This window comes from Scyliorhinus canicula, chromosome 7, assembly GCF_902713615.1.
Source record: "Scyliorhinus canicula chromosome 7, sScyCan1.1, whole genome shotgun sequence".
Taxonomy (NCBI): domain Eukaryota; kingdom Metazoa; phylum Chordata; class Chondrichthyes; order Carcharhiniformes; family Scyliorhinidae; genus Scyliorhinus; species Scyliorhinus canicula.
In genome coordinates, this window is record NC_052152.1 from 23,737,531 (window position 1) to 23,759,919 (window position 22,389).

Here is a 22,389-nt window from a genome sequence, read left to right on the forward strand (position 1 = left end):
AAGAACAAAACGTACATTTACAACTGAGATTGCCAGCCTTGCCTTTGGTAGGGAATTGCGGTTCACCATTTGAATATACGATGATCTGTAGCAGGGAGATGCAGAGATACCAAAAAGACAGATATCTAACCCATGGTCTTCATGAAATTAAATGAAAATCGCTTATTGTCACAAGTAGGCTTCAAAAATGAAGTTACTGTGAAAAGGCCCTAGTCACCATATTCCGGCGCCTGTTCGGGGAGGCTGGTACGGGAATTGACCCATGCTGTTGGCCTGCCCTGGTCTGCTTTCAAAGCCAGCGATTTAGTCATGTGCTAAACCAGCCCCATAAGTGAAAATCGCTTATTGTCACAAGTAGGCTTCAAATGAAGTTTCTGTGAAAAGCCCCTAGTCACCACATTCCGGCGCCTGTTCGGGAAGGCTGGTACGGGAATTGAACCGTGCTGCTGGCCTGCCTTGGTCTGCTTTCAAAGCCAGCAATCTAGCCGTGTGCTAAACCAGCCCCATACTGATATTAGTGAAAAATGTTGCTCCCCGCGCCCCCCCCCCCCCCACTCCTTTAACAGCGAAATCCCTCATTTTGATCCAAGTAGAAATTATAGAAAAACATTTGAATAAAATAATTAGAAATGGAGAAAAATGGTGAGCAAATAGAATAATTTTCTGCTTAATTATTGTTTTTGGCCTTTAAAAAAAGCTTGATACACCTTTCAGTTGGAATGCAATTGAAGTTTATTTGGGTAAACACAGGCAGATGATTGAATGTTGCCTGTGGAATGATGATTCCTGAGCTGCTGGGATCAGAGGAATGTCATGCTAAGGACAGCAGCCCATCATGGATCGATAATGCGATAATGCCGAGCGCAATGTTAAATAGACGTTCTGGAGAACAGAAGAAAGCTTGCAGAAATTCTGTGCAGAGGATGGTTTGCATTGACTCTCTGATCACGAACTTGCATTTATATAGCATCTTAACTCATCTCTCAAAAACAACTCACAGTGCTTCATGTAAGTACATTGTGCAGTTACAATTGTTCTGCACAAAATAGATTGTACATAATCTATGGACAGAATAGGCTTGATAGCTCAACAGCCATCAACAGCCCTTGCATCTTGGTATTATACTCATCCTATACCACCTAATGTGTTGCAATCCAGCCTCTATTGTGCAGAGATTTTTGTAGCAAACCCAAAATTGAGCCAATCACTTGGGCTTTTCTGATTTATAAGATAGTTCAACAATTTTCTGATTTGCACAACCCTAAATTCACATCTGTTTCGCTCCTCTGTGTTTCACACCTTTTCAGCTGCATTTCCCCAAGAATTTCTTCTTGGTTCTGTTTATTTTCTCCATCTTGCTGCAGGATAACTTTGCACACTCTTCTTGGTTATCTCTCAGTTTTCTCTTGTTTGTTTGCTCACCGTGTTCTGATGGGACTTTGAGGTTAGCACGTTGCTGAGGAAAGGCTTCTGAAATAATGCTTGAATCACCTTATTTTAAGCCAGATTTATGGACTAACTTATTTTTCAGGGTTCCACTTTCCAGCTATGTATGGAATGCAGACAGTGCAAAATCCACTTACCCAAAAATAAAGTCAGGGAAAGAGAATAATCCTCTAAGAAATTCATTGTGACAGGACGTCTAAGCATGTAATGGATGAGGAGGCATAAAAACCGTTGAAGTTGTCCATTCAGCCACAGTACTCAAATGTATTTGTTTGAGCTTTCATTTAATTCTACTTACAAGGGAAACTATCCAAGCTCCCTGTTGCTTCTATTAGTTACTGCACTGCCTAAAGTGGAACTAGGCACACAAGAGGACCAGCTTTGGCGTGCGCTCTGTTAACCAATTCAGCTCAGGTGTTGGTCGTCACACTACAATTTGCATTAGTCGCTCTTGTCTAGGGAGTAAACAGAAACGCTGGAACACTGACTATTGATCAACATTCAGTGACCTTTGATGGAAATTGCGTGCGTATGGTCATAAATATAAAGTTGTCACAGGCAGAATGGAGCTTCGCAATTCTGGGCACAGTACAATAAAACCAGGTATAGGTAACAGCATCACTTGATCTCGCAGCTGTGCTTTGCATGCTGCGGTTATTCATCACAGGCATTCGCTGAAATTTGCATAACAAGTACATAATAGTTAACCTTTGGTGATATTGTAAACTGGCCCATTGCCTGTTTGCAACCCATTTTTTTTCTTTAAAAATAAATTTAGAGTACCCAATTAATTTTTTCCAATTAAGGGGCAATTTAGTGTGGCCAATCCACCTAGCATGCACATTTTTGGGTTGTGGGGGCGAAACCCACGCAAACACGGGGAGAATGTGCAAACTCCACACGGAAAGTGACCCAGAGCCGGGATCAAACTTGGGACCACGGCGCCGTTAACCCACTGCGACCCCTGCTGTCCTAGCAACCCATTTTTAACAAAGAGGTGGATAGATTCTTGATAAGTAAGGGGGGGTGAAAGGTCATTGGGGGGAGGTAGGAATGCGGATGTGAGGTTACGACCAGATCCGCCACGATCTTATTGAATGGTGGAACAGGTTCAAGGGGCCGAGTGGCTTATTTTCACTCCTAATTTATATGTTCTGTGATAAGTGGAGGAAAGTTTTAGAAATATTGTATTACTTGTCTGTTATGGTAACGTTATTGAAATAACTTGGGTTAAGGTATCCAGATTATATGCCTTCTGAAACTGTGATTAAGGGTTTAACAGCTAAACAGGCTGTGATGTCACTCATGGATGGGGCTGGGGTTGTTTCTTATAGTTTCATTTTCAGCCCTGCCCTGTGTCTGTTGTTTTTAGTTTGATTTTTGGGAGTTCTGCTCTGGTTTCTAAAGATTGAGGTATGTTTCTCAGGCTGACTTCTGAAAGATTCTCTCCCAGGACTTTGTGAAGAACTCTGTCAGCCACTGAATGTTAACTTTATTATTAAGTGCCATTTGACCTGTGAGTGTGGAGTTTGCTTCATTGAAATTTTAGAAATAGGTGAGAAAGTAAGCTCAAAGACCATTCTTTGTTTTTCTTTAAGAACTGTTTAACTGTCGATTGAAACATTGTTTTTCCTTGGATGTCGATAGGGTTAGTCCTGTGTTAATAATAAAGTTTGTTTTAATATAAAAGTTTCTGTGTTGTCAGCGGAATCACTCCTGAAGCGAAGTATCCTTTCTTCACAGTTTACAAATCAAAAAATTGTTGGGGTCTCGTCCTGTATCCTAAAATAAATTGGGGTCTGGTCCAGGTTCCGTAACAATTTGTATGTCCCCTAGTATAAGTTCACCCCGAAAGGTGGATATGATATTGATACACAACAAAGCAAAATTATACCACATATTTCATTTGTTATTGAATAGTTTGTTATTCCCTATAGTATATAGAAGTATTATGACGTATTTTTACGTATTTTTACGAACAGACATGACATAGCAATGGCAATTGGGAGATGTCAATGACAGTATCGGTAGGAGTGAACATGCACAGTCCTTGTGGAGACAAAGACCCGTCTTCAAATTGAGGATAGCCTCCATCTTGTTGTGTGGCACTACCAACACGCTAAATGGGATGGATTTTGAACGGGATAGATACGGGATAGATACTGGATTCTCCGCTGGTCAGAGTCATACCAAGCACAATGGAAGATGGTTGTAGTTGCTGGAAGCCAATTATCTCCCTGCAGGAATTCCTCAATGGCGTGTCCTCGGCCCAAACACCTTCAGCTGGTTCACCAATGGCCTTTCCTCCATCATAACGTCAATAGCTGAAGGTGTACTTGGTAATCATGTTAATCTTGAAATTTGTGTAGCTAAGGGAGGGACTAATGTAGTATTGTATCATAATCAAATGTTTCATGTTTAATAAGAAAAAATTGTTGGAACTAATTAGCAGTGCTGTAATTATGTTCCTCCGTGTTTATAAAAAAAAATAAAAGTTACAGTCCTTTGAACCAGGGTTCCAATCTGGGATCTTCCCGTCCAGTTATAACCTCAACTGGGCTCGTAACAAAAATGGGGTCTCGTCAGAGATTTCAAAACATGGAGAAAGGGCTATTGGATGTTGATTTACTAGTAATTTGTTGCGATATTTTGAAACGTGGAAAGCAAGATATTGTTAAATAGTGGAATCCTGAAATCCTTAAAAAAAGAGTAAGTAGGGTACTGAGGTACTGGATTAATGATTTGGAGTTACTGTGAGGAATATTGTACAGGTCAGAATCCAAAATGGCATTGGAAATTGGTAAGAATTTCCTAAAGATGGAAGGTTAAACTCTGACTTGTTTACAGAAAGCAACCAAAGGTCAATTAACTGAATTGGTAGATAAATTGGAATTGGGTTTACCTGCAAAGATTAAAAAATCTGAAGTAATTGAAAGAATAGTGAAACATTTAAACATACAAGAGCTGTCAGATGGACCAAAAATTAGGAAATTGAATTAATAAAATTCAATTACAAATGAAACAATTAGAAATACAGGAAAAAGATAAAGGGAAAGAAATAAAAATGAAGGAAAAAGAAATAGAAGTGAAAAAGCTTGTATAGAGATGTAGGAAAAACAAAAAGAAAGTGAAAGAGAGGGGAAAAAAGCGACCTTTCAACAGGAATTGGAAATGGAGAAGTTAGCAATGGCAGAAAGGGGAAAAGGAGAAAGAGAGAGCATTTCAGCTTAAAATGTGAAATTATTTGGAACAGATTGAAGAAGGAAGTAGTTCTGGACATGAACCTAACGGGGAAATAATAATGATCACAAGTTCCGGCACATTCCGGCGCCTGTTTAGGAAGGCCGGTATGGGAATTGAACCCACGCTGCTGGCATTGTTCTGCATTACTAGCCAGGAGATTAGCCCACTGTGCTAAACCATCCCCTACAGAACAAAGAAAAGTACAGCACAAGAACAGGCCCTTCGGCCCTCCAAGCCTGCGCCGACCGTGCTGCCCATCTAAACTAACATTTTTTACACTTCCGGGGTCTATATCCCTCTATTCCCGTCCTATTCATGTATTTGTCAAGATGCCTCTTAAACGTCATTATCGTTCCTGCTTCCACCACCTCCTCCGGCAGCGAGTTCCAGGCACCCACTACCCTCTGTGTAAAACACTTGCCTCGTACATCTCCTATAAACCTTGCCCCTCACACCTTAAACCTATGCCCCTTAGTAATTGACCCCTCTAGCTGGGAAAAAGTCTCTGACTATTCACTCTGTCTCTGCCCCTCTTAGCTTTGTAGACCTCTATCAAGTCGCCCCTCAACCTCCGTCATTCCAGTGAGGACAAACCGAGCTTATTCAACCTCTCATCATAGCTAATGCCCTCCAGGTTTAAATTAACAGCAGCTCGTCCAAACTTTGAGGAAAAGGATGTGGAAGAATTCTTTATTTCTTTTTAAAAGGTAGCTAAGCAGATGAAATGGCCAAAGAAATATGGACATTACTTTTACAAAGTAGACTGATAGGTAGAGCTAGTGTGGTGTATGCATCATTGTCAGAAGACCTATCTGTAGATTATGATGTAGCAAAGAAAACTATTCCTAGTACATGTGATTAGTTCCTGAGGCAGAAATTTCAAAATGCAAGAAAACAGCCTGTACAAACTCATATTGAATTAGAGAGGGTGAGACAAAATAATTTTGGCCATTACATAGGGGTGTTAAAGATACTTTTCACTGTATACCAATACATGTGACAATAATAAATCAAATCAAAAAGATAGAGAAAACATATGAAGCCCTGATTTTGTGATTTCACATTGAAGAATTTAAGGATTCACTTCTGTTGGTTATTAGGGTGCATGTTGAGGATCAAAGGTTAAAACTGCTAGGCAGGCAGCAGAGTCAGACGATGATTATAAACAGGTCCATAGAATCAATACATTTTTTTGCCATCCTTCTAAACCCGAGAGGGGTATAATGTGGGAAGGGATAAATAAAACAAATAGTTGAGAAAGCGATGGAACAGTTGGAAATGGTCAGGAAATCTCACCTCAGATCAAAAATGGAAGGTGCTGAGGGAATGTGATGAATGTAGGAATTTCAGATATATTGTTTCTATGTATTTGGTGAAGTAAGGGTTAACACCTTGGGTTAATGTGTGTATGACTGCTGCAGTGTTATTAAAAATCCTGGTCTGCAAGACAGCTAGGAATTTGGGGAGTTAGAGGCACAATTAAAGCATTGAAAAAGCTTCGGTAATTGAGTTTTGTTTGGAGAAGAGAGTTTCCCGTGGAGTAGTTAATTGGAGACATTTTGTGTTCAGTTAGTAAGATAATATAGTTAATGGGAGAAGCTGGGGTTGAAACAGTGAGGTGTTTCAGTTTAAGTTTTAGATTGGGATGTGAACAGAAGTCAAGCATCTGCTTGCAAAACAGTTTAGTTAAAGATATGTCCATAGACAGAAGAACAGTTTCTTTCCAAATAGTTCAGAGTTTTAGTTGGGAGCTGGAAGTCAAGCTATGAAGGCAATTTCTGAAGACTTCAACTAGAGATCCTGCATTCCAGCGTTCCGGATGACTACAGCTGCAGGAAGTGTACCAAATGGCAGATCCTCAAAGACCGCATGGTTCACTTAGAGCAGCAGTTGGATGCACTTAATAGCATGCAGATGGCGGAAAGCATCATAGACAGGAGTTAGAGAGACGTGGTCACACTCAAAGTGCAGGTAGAGAGATGGGTGACCGCTAGAAAGGGCAGGCTCTCAGTGCAGGAATACCCCGTGGCTGTCACCCTCTCTAATATCACAATTATTCGATACAGTTGGGGGGATGGCCTCTCAGGGAAAAACAACAGCAGCGGCCAGAGCAGTGGCACTATGGCTGGCTCTGTTGTTCAGCAGGGAGAGTCAAAGAGCAGAAGAGCAATAGTCAAAGGGGACTCTGTACTCAGGGGCATAGATAGGCACTTCTGTGGTCATGAAAAAGACTCCAGGATTGTGTGTTGCCTCCCTGATTCCAGGGTCCAGGATATTACTGAATGGCTGCAGGGAATCCTGAAGGGGGTGGGTGACAAGGCAGAGATCATAGAACGTAGAACATACAGTGCAGAAGGAAGCCATTCGGCCCATCAAGTCTGAACCAATCCACTTAAGCCCTTACTTCCACCCTATTCCCGAACCCAATAACCCCTCCTAACCTTTTTGGTCACTAAAGGCAATTTAGCATGGCCAATCCACCTAACCTGCATGTCTTTGGACTGTGGGAGGAAACCGGAGCACCCGGAGGAAACCCACGCAGACACAGGGAGAACGTGCTGACTCCGCACAGACAGTCACCCAGCAGTGAATCGAACCTGGGACCCTGGCGCTGTGAATCCATAGTGCTAACCGCTTGTGCTATCCATGGTAGTGTTCTTGAAATAAAGAAGAACTTTTTAGCTCAATATATGGAGGATCCAACAAGGGATTGTGCAGTGCTGGACTTAATCCTGGGGAATGAAGCTGGACAGGGGATTGATATGTTCTCTCTGGGGTAAGAGGACGATGTAACAAACCCAGAGAACCATGGACGACCAGAGATATTTAGGATACGATGAGAAGGAAAAGAGAGTCTTTTAACAAGTATAATGATGTGGAGATGCTGGCATTGGACTGGGGTGGACACAGTAAGAAGTCTTACAATACCAGGTTAAACCAGGAGAGAATCTGTCTCCACTTTGAGAGGCAAGGTTTGATCAGGGATAGTCAACATGACTTTGTCAGAGAGAGGTCATGCCTAACAAATTTGATTGAATGTTTTGAGCATGATGTATAGATGAGGGTAGTGTAGTTGATGTAGTTTACATGGATTTCAGAAAATCCTTTAACAAGGTCCCGTGTGGAAGACTAATTATGAAGACAAATGCACATGGGATACAGGGCGATTTAAAAGGTGGATTCATGATTGGATTAGTGGTAGGAGACAGAGGGTGATGATAGACAGCTGCTTTAGTATCTGGAAGCAAGTGTCCAGTGATGTACCACAGGAACCATGCTGGGCACCCTATTGTTTGTCATTTATGTAACATAGAACATAGAACAGCATAGTACAGGCCCTTCAGCCCACGATGTTGTACCGACCATTTATCCTAATCTAAGATCAACCTAACCTACACCCCTTCAGTTTACACTGTCCATGTGCCTGCCTAAGAGTCGCTTAAATGTCCCTACTGATTCAGACTCCACCACCTCTGCTGGCAGTGCATGCCACACACCCACCACTCTCTGTATAAAGAACCTACCTCTGACATCTCCCCTATACCTTCCTCCAATCACCTTAAAATTATGGCCCCCTCGTGACAGCCATTTCCGCCCTGGGAAAGTTTTCTGGCTATCTACTCTATCCATGCCTCTCATCATCTTGTACACCTCTATCAAGTCGCCTCTTTGCCTTCTTCTCTCCAGTGAGAAAAGCCCTAGCTCCCTCAACTTCATAAGACATACCCTCCAGTTCAGGCAGCATCCTGGTAAATCTCCTCTGTGCCCTCTCCAAAGCATCCATATCCTTCCTATAATGAGGCCAGAACTGGACACAGTATTCCAAGTGTGGTCTAACTAGAGTTTTATAAAGCTGCAGCAAAACCTCGCGGCTCTTAAACTCAATGCCCCCATTAATGAAAGCCAACACACCATACCCCTTCTTAACAATCCTATAAACCTGGGTGGCAACTTTGAGGGATCTATGTACGTGGACCGCAAGATCCCTCTGTCCCTCCACACTTCCAAGAATCCTGCCTTTTACCCTGTATTCAGCATTCAAATTCGACCTTCCAAAATGAATCACTTCACATTTATCAAGGTTGAACTCCATCTGCCACTTCTCAGCCCAGCTCTGCATCCCCTCAATGCCCTGTTGTAACCTGTAACAGGACATAAATGACATAGATAGATGACTATGTGGGGGGGAGGGTTAGGTTCAGGAAGTTTGCGGATGACACAAAGATTTGCAGGTGGTTAACGGTGATGTTGAGTGTCTTGGGTTACAGGAAGATATAGACAGGATGGTCAAATAGGCGGATAAATGGCAGATGGAATTTAACACTGAAATGTGTGAGGTGATACACTTAGTAAGGAGTAATTTAACAAGGAAGTATACTATGAAAGGCCTGGCACTGGGAAGTTCTGAAGACCTTGGCGTGTTTGTCCAGAGATCTCTGAAGGCAGAAGGGCAGGTTAATAGGGTGGTGAAAACGGCAAATGGGACACTCGCTTTTATCAATCGGGGCATAGATTACAAAAGCAGGGAGGTCATGTTGGAGTTGTATAGAATTTTGGTGAGGCCATAGCTGGAGTACTGTGTGCAATTCTGGCCGTCACATTATAGGAAGGATGTAAATACACAGCAGGGGGTGCAGAGAAGATTCACCAGAATGTCACCTGGGATGGAATATTTAATTTAGAAAGAGAGGTTGGAAATGCTTGGATTGTTTTCTCTGGAGCAGAGAAGACTGAGGGGTGACCTGATTGAGGTGGTCAAGGTTATGAGGGGCATGGATGGGGTAGGTAGGGAGCAGCTGTTCCCCTTAGTTAAAGGGTCAGTGACAAGGGGACACAAGTTCAAAGTGAGGGGTGGGAGGTTTAGGGGGGATTTGAGGAAAACCCAGAAAGTGGTGACGGTCTGGAATGCCTTGGAGGGTGGTAGAGGTGGGATGTCTCACATCCTTTAAAAAGTACCTGGATGAGTACTTGGCACGCTACAACATTCAAGACTATGGGCCAAATATTGGCAAGTGGGATTAGGTAGGCAGCTCAGGGCCTTTCATGTGTCGGTGCAGGCTTGATGGGCCAAAGGGCCTCTTCTGCACTGTAGGATTCTGGGATTGTTCTGATCCCTAGTTCTGGACTCCCCCACCATCGGAAACATTCTTTCTGAATCCACCCTGTCTAATCCTGTTAGAAATTTGCAAATTTCTATGAGATCCCCTCTCACTCTTCTAAACTCAAATGAATATAATCCTAACCGACTTAGTCTCTCCTCATATGACAGTTCCGCCATCCCAGGAATCAGCCTGATGAACCTTCACTGCCTCCCTCCACAGCAAGAACATCCTTCCTCAGATAAGGTCACCAAAACTGCACACACTACTCCAGGTGTGGCCTCACCAATGCTCTATACAATTGCAATAAATGCCCCAGGATTTCATCCCAGGTAATGATCTTGCTTGTGGATACAATAATATGATGATTGCTGTATTGCAACAGGCAGTTCATCTTTCTGATCTTAACAAACCGTTGGAAACTGCAGTGTAAAAAACTCTTCTGGTTCCAGTGAAAATGGCCAGAACAGCAAGAGCCCCCGCCAAGCTCACAGTAGGAGACTACGAACATAAAATCTGCTTAGTAGGCGACTATTGGTTTGATCCGCAAGATAAGATGATTAGAGAGGTCCGAAGGAAACATAAAGCATCCTTCGCCCAGTACAAGCACGATTGTGGAAAAATTCTGGGAACAGTCACAATTACAGGTCCCGATCCCAAGCCCCAGAAGCAATTTGGTTTCCCACAGCAAGCTGAGGGTGAGATTGCAAAAGTTATCAATAGCTTACTACATCAAGGAGTAATCTGTCCCATAGCCTCAACAAACAATGCCCCAATTTGGCCCGTAAAGAAACTCAACGGTTCATGGAGATTGACCATTGACTATCCAGAGCTCAACAAGGTTTTAGCAGCTCCCACCATTGCCACGAGTCCTGAAACCATGCTGAAGCAGGGAATACATGCTAAGTACTTTACTGTGCTGGACATTAGCAATGGCTTTTGGTCCATTCCCTTAGATAAGGCATGTCAGTACAAGTTAACGTTCACATTTCAGGGACAGCAGTATACGTGGACATGCCTCCCGCAAGGTTTCCACAACTCCCCCTCCATCTTTCACCGACAATTGGCCAATGGACTTTCCAAATTTTGCCGACCTAAATGCCTTATTCAGTATGTGGACGACTTACTCTTACAGACGGACACAAAGGAAGAGCATGTTAAGCTTCTTTCTGAATTGCTAGGTCTTTTACAATCAATTGGATGCAAGGTCAACCCAAAAAAAGCCCAGATCCTGAAAGAAAAGCTCCTTTACTTGGGTACCATTATCACATACGGGAAAAGAAAGATCAAACAGAAACGGATTGAATCAATAGTTACATTGCCCCTGCCCCACAATGTCACTGCACTCTGATCATTCTTCGGATTAGTTGGGTATTGTAGGAACCAGAAAGATGGTTTTGCCACAAAAGCAGCCCCACTTTCAGAACTCCTTAAAAAGAACGCCCCATGGGAATGGCTTCCTCAGCACACGGACGCCATTGATGAATTAAAACGCGCCCTAGGTACAGCCCCCGCTTTGCAGGTACCAGACCCACACTCTCCTTATGCCACAGAAGTAGCGACTACTGACCGAACCCTCTCTGCAGTACTCCTACAGGAAAGACATGACCGTTTAGGACCCGTAGCCTATGCGTCACGAGTTTTGGATCCCGTGGAGCAAGGATTTTCAGCCTGCGAATGGCACTTTTGGGCAGTTCAATATTTTGCATATATCACAGGCCTCAACCCCGTAATGATTTTAACCGAGCACACCCCAAAGCAGCTACTGTTAGATGGTAGGTTAAAGGATGGTTCAGTTAGCCAGATCAGAGCAGCTCACTGGGCACTGTTACTACAAGGAAGGGACATCACAGTTAAACAACGACCCACACATTTTTAGCAGACAACCTGCAGTACGAAGGAACCCCACCTGAGTGCCAGATCATTGCAGCCAAACACCACACAGGACCCTTTATTCCGAAATCACTACCCACACGAGCAGGCATCAGAACACAGAATCCCCCGACCACGGATAACTTTTTGAAATTTATGTAGATGGCTTTTCCACCATTGACAATGGAAAAAGAATAACAGGATGCGGTATTTATGTGGAAGACGTGCAGGGATGCGCATTAGTGGAAATATCTTTAAAATTGCCAGGCGACTTAGGATCACAAGCAGCTGAATTAGCAGCAATAGCATATGTAGTGCAGCATCCAGATTCTTTCCAGACACCCGCAGATATATATTCGGACAGTTTATATGTCTGCAATAGTTTGACAGAATTCCTGCCCCAGCGGGAATCTACAGGATTCATATCCACTGATGGTAAACCCCTAACCTCAGTCCCATTGTTGAAGCATATCCTTAAGACAGCAAAAGACCACACATATGGCATAATCAAAGTCAGAAGCCATCATTGTTCCTTCCCACCCCGTAACATGAAGACAGATGCCTCAGCCAAGTCAGGATCACGACACGGTCACTTTTGGCAGCCCCCCGAGAGTGAACCGATACAGGCAGTCCAGGTTTCACAGACCAATATCGAAGATTTAGCCCAGGCTCAAAAGGAAGACGACACTCTTAAGCAAGTTTTAGACGGAAACTACCCAGCCCCCTACGACAAATTCAAGACTCACTGATGGTACAGGACAATATAATTTTAAAGAATGAAATTTATGCGATCCCCACCCAGGACAGAAACCAGATAATTTGAGTTTCATGACGGACACTGACATCAGAGGATAGAAACCACCATTGCCCACTTAAGACCTTTGTGCTGGTGGCACGATTTAAAAGCAGACGTCATGCATTATGTTGAGAATTGTTTAATCTGCGCACAGAATAATCCTGAAAGGTACTCCAGGAAAGGACAATTAAGACACACCCGACCTGTTAATGGCCCATGGATGAATTTACAGCTCGATTACATTGGTCCCTCCCCCCCTGCAGAAATGGTTTTAAATATGTGTTAGTAGTAATCAACACCTTCACAAAATGGGTGGAAGCATTTCCCTCCAGGACAAACACGGCTAAGGCAACAGCCAAGATCTTAACACAGCAGATATTTACATGTTGGGGACTCCCCCGCAGCATTGAATCAGACCAAGGTTCCCATTTCACCAGCAGAGTAATGCAAAATGTCCTAACGGTTTTTGGAATAAAACAAAAATTTCACATTGCTTATCACCCCCAATCCAGCGGTATTGTGGAACGTATGAATCGGACCCTGAAAGTGACTATTAGGAAAATGGTGCAACAGCACAACACCACATGCAACACAGTCCCCCCATTCACCCTTTTGTTTATTAGGAACACAATATCAAGTTCCACAGGATTCACCCCACACCCTCATGACTGGACGACCCATGAAAGGAACCGAATATTTATTAGGACTTGATTTGGTCAGCCCCACAGTGACCGTCCACAGAAAATATTAAAGCAGCCCAGCCCGCTGCAGCTGTTCGACTAGGCGCTAGGAAAAAGCAGAGTAAGGCATGCTTTGATGAAACTGTCCACTCCGCAGAGTATACAGTCGGTCAGGAAGTGATGGTTTCCCTGTATAATCCCAGTTCATTCCTCACCCCTAAATTTGCAGGACCCTACTCCATTTCGGATAAAGTGAGCCCCTCTGTGTACAAAATAACGTAACCCAATGGGAAAACAGATTGGTTCCATATCAACCAGCTTAAAGTTTATGGAACCCAATGTAGCCACTCCCACCATGTCTCGCTAGCAATGGCAGATGATTCCGCCCCACCCATCGACAACTTAGACCAGCTACACCCCCAGCCAGGACAGCATGTCCACACCCGACTTTGTCTCCGCCCACAGGTACGCCTTTCCACCTTGAGCTTGATTCAGACAACAGTGACAGCCCCTGGAACCACGTCCAGGACATGTTTGGCCCTCTGTATCACCTTTCACTGCCACAGCCAGAGCCACCGCCACCGCCTGACAACAGAAATGTGCCCTTTGCAGCTACCGCCCCTCATGACAAACGAACCCCCCATTGGCACCGCGACAACTCTTGTCGATTAGTAAGGAATGACGATTCAGATCCCACGGCGGCTCATGCGGCCACGGCACAGAAACGACTGACACGAGTTTGGCAACCGGGAGATGGTGATGACTCAGAGTCTGACTCCCGTTACGGTAACCGTTTCACGACGTTTTTTGATATGGAATCCTGAGGTGCCCAGATGATGAGAAAAAGGAACCGCATACGAATTACTGTGTCCTATTTCCTGATGGAACCTGCCCGCTTTCTTTCTTTCTTATTGCTACATAGTTTTTATTAATGTCAGCTCAACACAAAATTTCTTGATACAGTTTATTCTTCCGAACTCACATTGTTTTAATTAATGTCGGCCAGTTACAAAATTTCTTGATACAGTCATGGTTACTCTTCTGACGCCATTTACTGCCCAATGACCGTTAAAGGAACAAATTATTGGATCCCATATGTTACAAATTCTTTCCACTCATTCGGTCACCCAGGTATTGAGTAACTAATCCCCGCCCTGCCTGAGGACCCCCAATGCATCCGGTCAGCCAAGCTTGGGTAGTGGAGCAACGGCACTGATCACCGCCCTACCTGGGGAATCCCACCCATTCTTGCCCTGCCACGGCCCAGACGCACCTCATGCTTCGATCACTTCAAGTAATCTGGAATGGTTTTTTTACACTCCTTACTGTCCTTGGAAGGTCTTTATTTCCCCTTATCTGCTCTTTAGTGTGATTTAAAGAATGCCTTTTGCCACAGCCTGTACACTCAACTCTTTACCTTCCGCGACTCTTTGTCGCTACCCCAACTGCTATTTACATGTTTGACACACTTGGTTGTTACACATTTGCTGTCATACATGAACTACCTCTGGACCCTGGATGGAGAAATTGTCCGCCCACTCACCGCATTGACCACAAGCTGCGAGATTCCTTGCACTGAAACAGAATTTATTTATGGATGTCTTGTCTCTAACATGGTTATTTCTAAAAAAAGTGAGGGAGTCACACGTGGTGACGATTCTAATGGGTAATTGAAGTTGAAGAGAGAAAGACAAACAAAACGAGATGTTAACCAACGATAATAACAGATATTATGCATGTACCCCCAGGGATATGCGAAGAACGAAGAACAAAAAGACAAGATGAAGACAGGACTGATGACCTCCATTATGATCATCACTGGACTCCTACAACTGCACACATTGACAGCCTTTGTACCCCACACCCACACCGGCTTCGGACATGATCGTACAATATGAGACCCCTAGCCCAGACACCACACCTCACATGAAAATAAACACTTATACCCCAACATGGTGCGAAAACATTGTAAAATGGTATTCCCTTTCCTATACAGTGGAAGCCCATTTGGTAATAGCAATACTCTGCAGTGTCGTTCAGACACTTACACTCCGTAAATGGCGAAGGAGAGCCTCCCGCTCCCCGATATTCACACTCCGAGCCCCTTTCCTTGGAATCCAACAAACCCCATAAACCTTTTAACCCTTTTTCACTGACAAAATAAAAAGATTGTACTTCTTCTATGACTGTAATAGATTTAGTGGAGATGTGATGCTGCTGTTTATTTCTTAAAAATGTTTGTATTGTACATAAGTTCCTTTGTGATATTTGCCAGCAGCATGAGAGTAGCTTAGATAGTTAGAGGTTCCCTTATGTAAATAAGTTAAATATGGAATGATTAAATGTTTTATAGTGGCCCCTTAGAGTTTATGAATTTATGATGTGTTGATAAAATTAGGTAAATGCTCCAAAAACATAGGACAGAGTAGTGCAGAACCTGTCCGTAACCAAGGGTAACCGGCACACCAAGGAGGGATGAGGATCAACAGTGTGATCACCATGCTTCGCGTTCAGGATCAAAAGGACGGGATGTAGCCATCTGCGATGGCCACTTACAAAGGATCCTGGGAAATATGGCCACCTGCAAAGGACCATAGGAAATATGGTCAACCCAGGACTCAGAGCTTATGTATAATGGCAACTCAGATAACTAGCTGCTATCGAAACCCCCAGCTACTTTGCATTCTAATGGCCCATTTCCCCAGAACAAAAGACCTGTACTCAGGTAGCAGATACAGAAACAGACTCATCAGCGCCTCTCCCATTGCTCAGGGAGCCCAAAAAGCCATGGTCAGTGACCGCTCAGGACAAAATCGAAGGCAGTAATCGAAGCGTGCCGAATTATTTGTCCAGAGCTAAGGACCGCCCAAAAGAGCGCGAAACCCCAGAAGGATAAAGAGAGACACTGTTATGTGTTCAGTCTCTCTTGGCCCCGCCGCTCGGTCTCTCTTGGCCCCGGCTTACGCCTAAAACCAAGTGCAGCATCACGACCAGTATATCCAGACCAGGTTTTACAACAACCCCTTCAGGATTGTTTTGTCCTGACTGCTGTACAAACTGTTCACAATTGCTTTACCTGTAAATTCTCAGATTATTGTAAAATGGCATCAGATATTTGATTTACCTCTGAGTCTGCTGTCCCACTTTAAACCTGATTACTGCAATTGTCTCTTTAAAGCAGAACACGTTTCTTCTGACCAATAACTTGGTCTCTGTTCTCTTAACTTCAACATAAGCTAATCTTTCTGTCTCAATTCCCTACTCATCCGGGCTGTAACCTGTCCTTTAGGAATGCTGTATCTTTGTAACTCCCTTGTCCTGTCCAAGTTCTCCTGGCAGAGTTGAAAGATGTCCAGTCTCCAGTGTCCTGTCTCCAACTGCAATATATCCAGCTAAAACTAAAACTTAAAAGCTTTTGTACTCTTAAAAGGTCTCCAGTTGTTGAGCAACACCCACACACCTCTGCTGGCCTATTTATTCTTCACGCTGAAGCCCTATCTCAGTACAATAGAATCATAGTTGGAATTGAAACCTCCACATATACAAGTACCTTTGTCCTGCATGAATCTAACTATAGATTTTACCCTTCCAAGCATAGAAGCATTGAATTAAACCCACTTAAAACTATATCTTATTTCCAATGTTTATCAATACAAATATAAATCCCTCAAAACTACCTTTGTTTTCCAAACACCTCTACCTTTGAAAGAAATAAATCTTGATAATCATGAAGATTTCTTTACACTGACATTAGATCCACTTTACACAAACTCAACATGTCAAATGTCTAATCACATAATGGATTACATCATACAAGTGCAGGTTTCTTAGTTCACAATTACACATGTCATAATATATAATTGCAATGATTTACCCAAAACAAAGACAATTGACAGAATTTTCCATTCCTTAGACTATGTGTTGATGCTGGGGCACGATTCGTGGACTTCCACGGCAGGAAAACTGGCACCGCACCTGGATCGATGCAGTGACTGTTAAGGGCTACACTGGCACCATGTGGAACACAAGCCATCCCAGTGAAAAACAGTATCTGGTTTGCCAGATTCGTGATTGACACTTTTCAGAGTCACTTCATTGCAGTGTTAATGTAAGCCTACTTATGACAGTAATAAAGATCATTATTATTAATGATATATCTGGATGGGAAGATTCCAGATTGGAATCCTGGCTCAATAGACCGTAACGTTTACTTTTTCTTTAGAAAGCGTAAAGGAACAGAGTCACAGAAATGAGTGGATTCAGTGACGGGAGTGGAAAATATTGAGAGAAGTGCAGAGTCCCATTTTAAGTTGGCAAAACACGTGAAGCGATTGCCCCCTCCCCCGGTCAGTGACGTTGAACGTCGGGAACCTCATTCTAATAAATTAACATACCATTATCTGGCCCATATGCCGGAATCATTCCCCCCCAGCCTTTAGAAAATTCATCCATGGCGGCGTGTCTGCTGAATTGAGTGAAGTGCGACTGGTCTCCAAAGGCACGCACCTGTCAAGCAGGGAGGCTCAGGTGAGTGAAGCTCTCTGGAGGCAGAGGGTTATGCCCAGGGACTGCCCTGGAACTGCCTCGGTCGTGCCTAGGGAGTGTCAGGGTTAATTGGTTTGGTCGCTGTGCGATGGAGTGATCTCTAAAAATGGCACCATGATCCACATGTTATGAAGTTGCTGGCGGGGCAGGTGATTCAGAGGCCAGCAATACAACATGGGATCCAATCCTTGAAGTTTTTGTCCCCCCCAAAATGCTACACTATATGTGGGAGAAAATCGCCATTGTCATCAACGGCTTCAAAACCACTTTTCTCACCACGCTCGCCTTTGTCGATATTTGTGGGAAAATCTTTCCCAATGTGTAGCTATTTGCCATTAACTTGAATTGACTATAGAAGGAATCGGAATCAAGAAGGAAATTGTGGCAAAGCTCGGCTTTCTAACTTCAGTATCAAGGCTACTGAAGGTTGGAAAATAAAACTCATGTATAGTCAATTATTTCCGTACATCACGCTGGCCTAATAGTTCATGAGTGGCAAAGTCTAAATGATATATAGTTGGTTAAGTGAAACAGAGAAGTATTTTTCCTTGCCTTTTCCTCCTATTTTCTCACTTTTTACTTCTGAAGAGTGGAACGTTTGCTACCATCCATCTCCACGGTTGCCAACAGTTCAATTTCACATATTTTACCCAGTCAGTGACTGCCAACAGGCTGTTTGATGAGAGGTGTCTCACAGTCAGGCATAATCCCATATATGCACAAACTTACCTTGCAACATGATGTTAACAAGGAGCAAAGACCATGCCTGATCTTACAAAGCCAGATACTATGGCTCACTGTAATCAGCTAATATGATACAGAGCAGGAATCATATCTGGGCCTTTCGGTGACTCAAAACCACATAAAGAGGTGCATTGCTCCACTGAGCCAGTGGGATATAAAATAGAGATAGTTACCAGAAAACATCACTAACTGTTGTAATACTTTTTTAAAAACCTGAAGAATAAATTCATTTCAAGAAAGATTGTTGTTGATTTTGTAATTGCAACTGTGCCTTTAACAGCCAAGGCCCTAAGCTCTGGAATTCGCATTCCTGCATTCTTTGTCTCTCTTTGGGCTGGACCGCCTGAGCTCCTCAGCGTCGGATTTGGGGGGTTATCCCCAAGATGTGCTGGGGAATCTCTCTTGGAACTTCACAGATTTTTTTTTTTTTTTTTTTAGAACAGTACAGCACAGAACAGGCCCTTCGGCCCTCGATGTCGTGCCGAGCAATGATCACCCTACTTAAACCCACGTAACCCGTATACCCGTAACCAAACAATCCCCCCATTAACCTTACACTACGGGCAATTTAGCATGGCCAATCCACCTAACACGCACATCTTTGGACTATATATTTGCACGCCAATTGCACAGAAGTGCAAACTACCTCTAGGTAATTGCCCTGTGTGGGAACCATCCATAAAATGCAATTTAAATCGCAAACTTTGAATGGTTCTGACAGGTTAACACCAATAGTTACCAAGAAAAAGTTGGAAGAATGAAAACATCCTTGAACTTCTGAGTAACTATTGTGCAGACCCACACTGAACATCCAGGGGACTCCCTCACCCCTGACTACGCCTGCATGGGACACCCCAACCCCTCAACTCCCACCACTCTGACTATATCCCCCCGCCCCATGCGATCCCTCCCAACCGCAAGTCTTTTTCCTCCTCTAAGACACTCCTTAAAACCTACCTCTGCTCTTTCATAATGTCTCCCTTTGTGACTCAGGGTTAAATTCTGTTTGCTAATGCTCCTGTTAAGTGCCTCAGAACCATAAAGGCACCATATAAATGCAAGTTAATTGTTGTTGTAGAAGCTTGAAACTTTAAGTAAAGATAGTGTTATCATTTTGTCGTATTTCTTGAAATAATATTTGTCACCACTCCCGCCCGCCACTCCTGTTTCAGCACAAGGGTGTTCTGAAGTCATCTAATTATCCCAAAATGAAGACTCATAGAATGACAAATTAGACAGCTATTTGGTGCCAGTACTTGTGTGCGCTTCTTTCAATGATTGTCTCGATTTTCTTACCTTGTAACCACCACAAGTCAAACCTGCATTTCTTTTGGCCAGAACACATTTCATACGTAGAAAGAAGGAGCGCTCAATTTCGTATTCTGAAAAGGATCAGAGAACAATGCTATTACACCAAAACTTTGATAACCTAATAAATCACACTATGTTATTGTACAACGACGCACGGGATTATTGTAACCCAGTAAGAAAAAACAAATCAAAGTATTTTCTCGTATAATATTTATTATTTGTTCTGGGGATGTGACTGATGGCCAGATTTATTGCCTATCCTTTGTTGTTTGAGAAGGGATGTTGAGTTTTTATCTTCAAATATGCAGCTGAAAGATATCCTACCATATGCAATATACAGGACTCTGTCGCTTTGGGATTATATTCCAGTCTTGGGAGTAAGAACAGGATATATTGTTCAATATTGTAAAGGACATTATGATTTATTGAGTTTGAGCTGTCCAGTAACTCTACAGATTTATATATTTTTTAATTAAAATATTGGAACAAATCAATCAGAATATAGCTGGGAAATTCAGGAATCCCTGTTGAATGGTAAGAAAATGGGCCTATGTTGTGGTAAAGGATAGGCACACATTAATGGCTAGGAGAGAGACTGATGCATGTGGACAATTATTCATTATCGTGATCTATGGAAGAGAATACAAAGGGCAAATTAAGTGGCAAAGATTTTCACAGGTCTGACGAGATGCATCTTGGTAAAGGTTGTTGAAGGTGCGTTTGTGGGTAAGAATAACATTGATATTTTAACATATTTTAATGCAATTATTTTATTTGCAGAAATTTAAGAAAAGGATGGTTGAGTTGAAAATTATCACTGACATGATTTGGAAAGTATTTCATGAGGGATGCTCTGAAAGACTGTGAAGTAGATGTTTAAAAACAAAAAGTACTGTCATCATAAATTCCATTGTACAACAATGAAGTACAAAACAAACATGGAAATTGTTTCAATTTGGCAATGATAAAACTGGTAGATGTCCTGGGTGGGATTCTCCGATCCCGCGCCGGGTCGGAGAATCGCCGGGGGGGGGGGGCGCGAATCCCGCCCCCCCCCCCCGGCGATTCTCCGCGCTCGACGGGCCGAGTGCCCGCCGAGTCCCGCCGGCGGCGTGTGGTCCTACCCGGCAGGACCTCGGCGTTCTGGCTGCGTGGGCTGTCCTGGTGGGGGGGATCCGACTCCGGGGGTGCTCCACGGTGGCCAGGCCCACGATCGGGGGCTACCAATCGGCAGGCGGGCTAATTCCGGGGGGGGCTATGTTCCTCTGTGCCGGGTCCCTGTGGGGCTCCGCCATGTTGCGTGGGGGCTGGTGCGGAGATGGCAGCCCACGCGCGTGCATGGACCCGTGCCGGCCATGACCCCCAACCCCCGCCAGGCTCCAATGCACTATGGGAGGGTCCTCCCCCACCCCCCCATGGGAGGGTCCCCCAGCCCCCCTCCCCCCGCCACTATCATCCGCACCCTCCAAACACCCGGGAAGGGCACCACCGGCCCAATTGCCAGCACACAAAAAATGCCAGCTTGGCACAATGGCAGTGCCAACCTAGCACCCTTGTGGTGCCCCTACCAGTTGGCTTTGCCACCTTGGCTGCTTGGCAGTACCAGGCTGACACCCAGGTGGCATTGCCAGGGTGCACAGCTGGCAGGAGCAGAGTGCCAGGCTGGCACCCAGGTGGCACTGCCAGGATGCATGGCTGGCAGGAGCAGAGTGCCAGGCTGGCAATGCCAGGGTACCATGCTGCCCAAAGGGCATGCACCTGGGGGTCACCGATCCCCTCGGGACCCCCACGAGTGCCGTTCCAGTGGGTCCCCGTTTGCTGAACGGCACTCGCCCAAGGTCTCCGAAGTGAACAAGGTAGAGCCCAACGCCATGGGTGGGATTCACATTGCAACGTCTCACGAGATCGCATTAGATCTTGCGAGGCTTTGCGAAGCGGGTAGATCCCAGAATCGGTGTCTCCCGCCTTCTATCGGCCACACTGCAGCGAGCTGCTTTTCGGACACAGCATGGCCGTTCGATCGCACCCTATGATAATGATTTTGGTAACAAACCTGAGAAATGAAAGGAAACCCTGTCAGTGCAAATTGTGCGTCTCCGGCTGCTCTTACTGCAGTCTTTGACACTGGTAAAGTATCATATTTGAAGTTAAAATATCATTTTTATTTTGCTGAAAACATACAAGCAAATAATTCAACATTCGCAAAATATAGTTTTGTATTTGTAACAGGCATCCTTTCACCTCACTCCAGATACCGATAAAAGGGTTAACTTATGAGGGCAGGTTTGGCTGATTTGCGTTTGAGTTTGGTGGGGCTGAGGAGTAACTTTGCTGAGGAGGTGAAAATTCCAGAAGTTTTTCCTAGGGTAATGAGACTATTTTTTTCTGGGAGGGGAATCCAATACAATGTGGTTGACTCCTAAATGCCCTCTGAAATGACCTAAGCCATTCACAGTTGTAGTCAACCGCGACAAAACATGTAAAAGGAATAAAACTGGATGGACCACCAGCCATCAATCGAGGCACTGGAAACTACGGCGGCAAACCCAGCCTTGTCGACTCTGTAAAGTCCTCCTTAATAACATCTGGGGGCTTGTGCCAAAGTTGGGAGAGCTGTCTCATAGACTAGTCAAGCGGCAGCCTGACATAGTCA

General features: G+C 44.0%; 1 protein-coding gene across 1 annotated transcript in view; it reads right to left on the minus strand.

The window, feature by feature from the left end:
- Positions 1 to 22,389, minus strand: part of sim2 (SIM bHLH transcription factor 2) — a 178,602-nt gene that overhangs the window by 61,606 nt on the left and 94,607 nt on the right. The window contains exon 5 of the mRNA XM_038801561.1: positions 19,722 to 19,807. Coding sequence (XP_038657489.1) covers positions 19,722 to 19,807 — 86 coding nt within the window. The remainder of the gene's footprint in view (positions 1 to 19,721; positions 19,808 to 22,389) is intronic.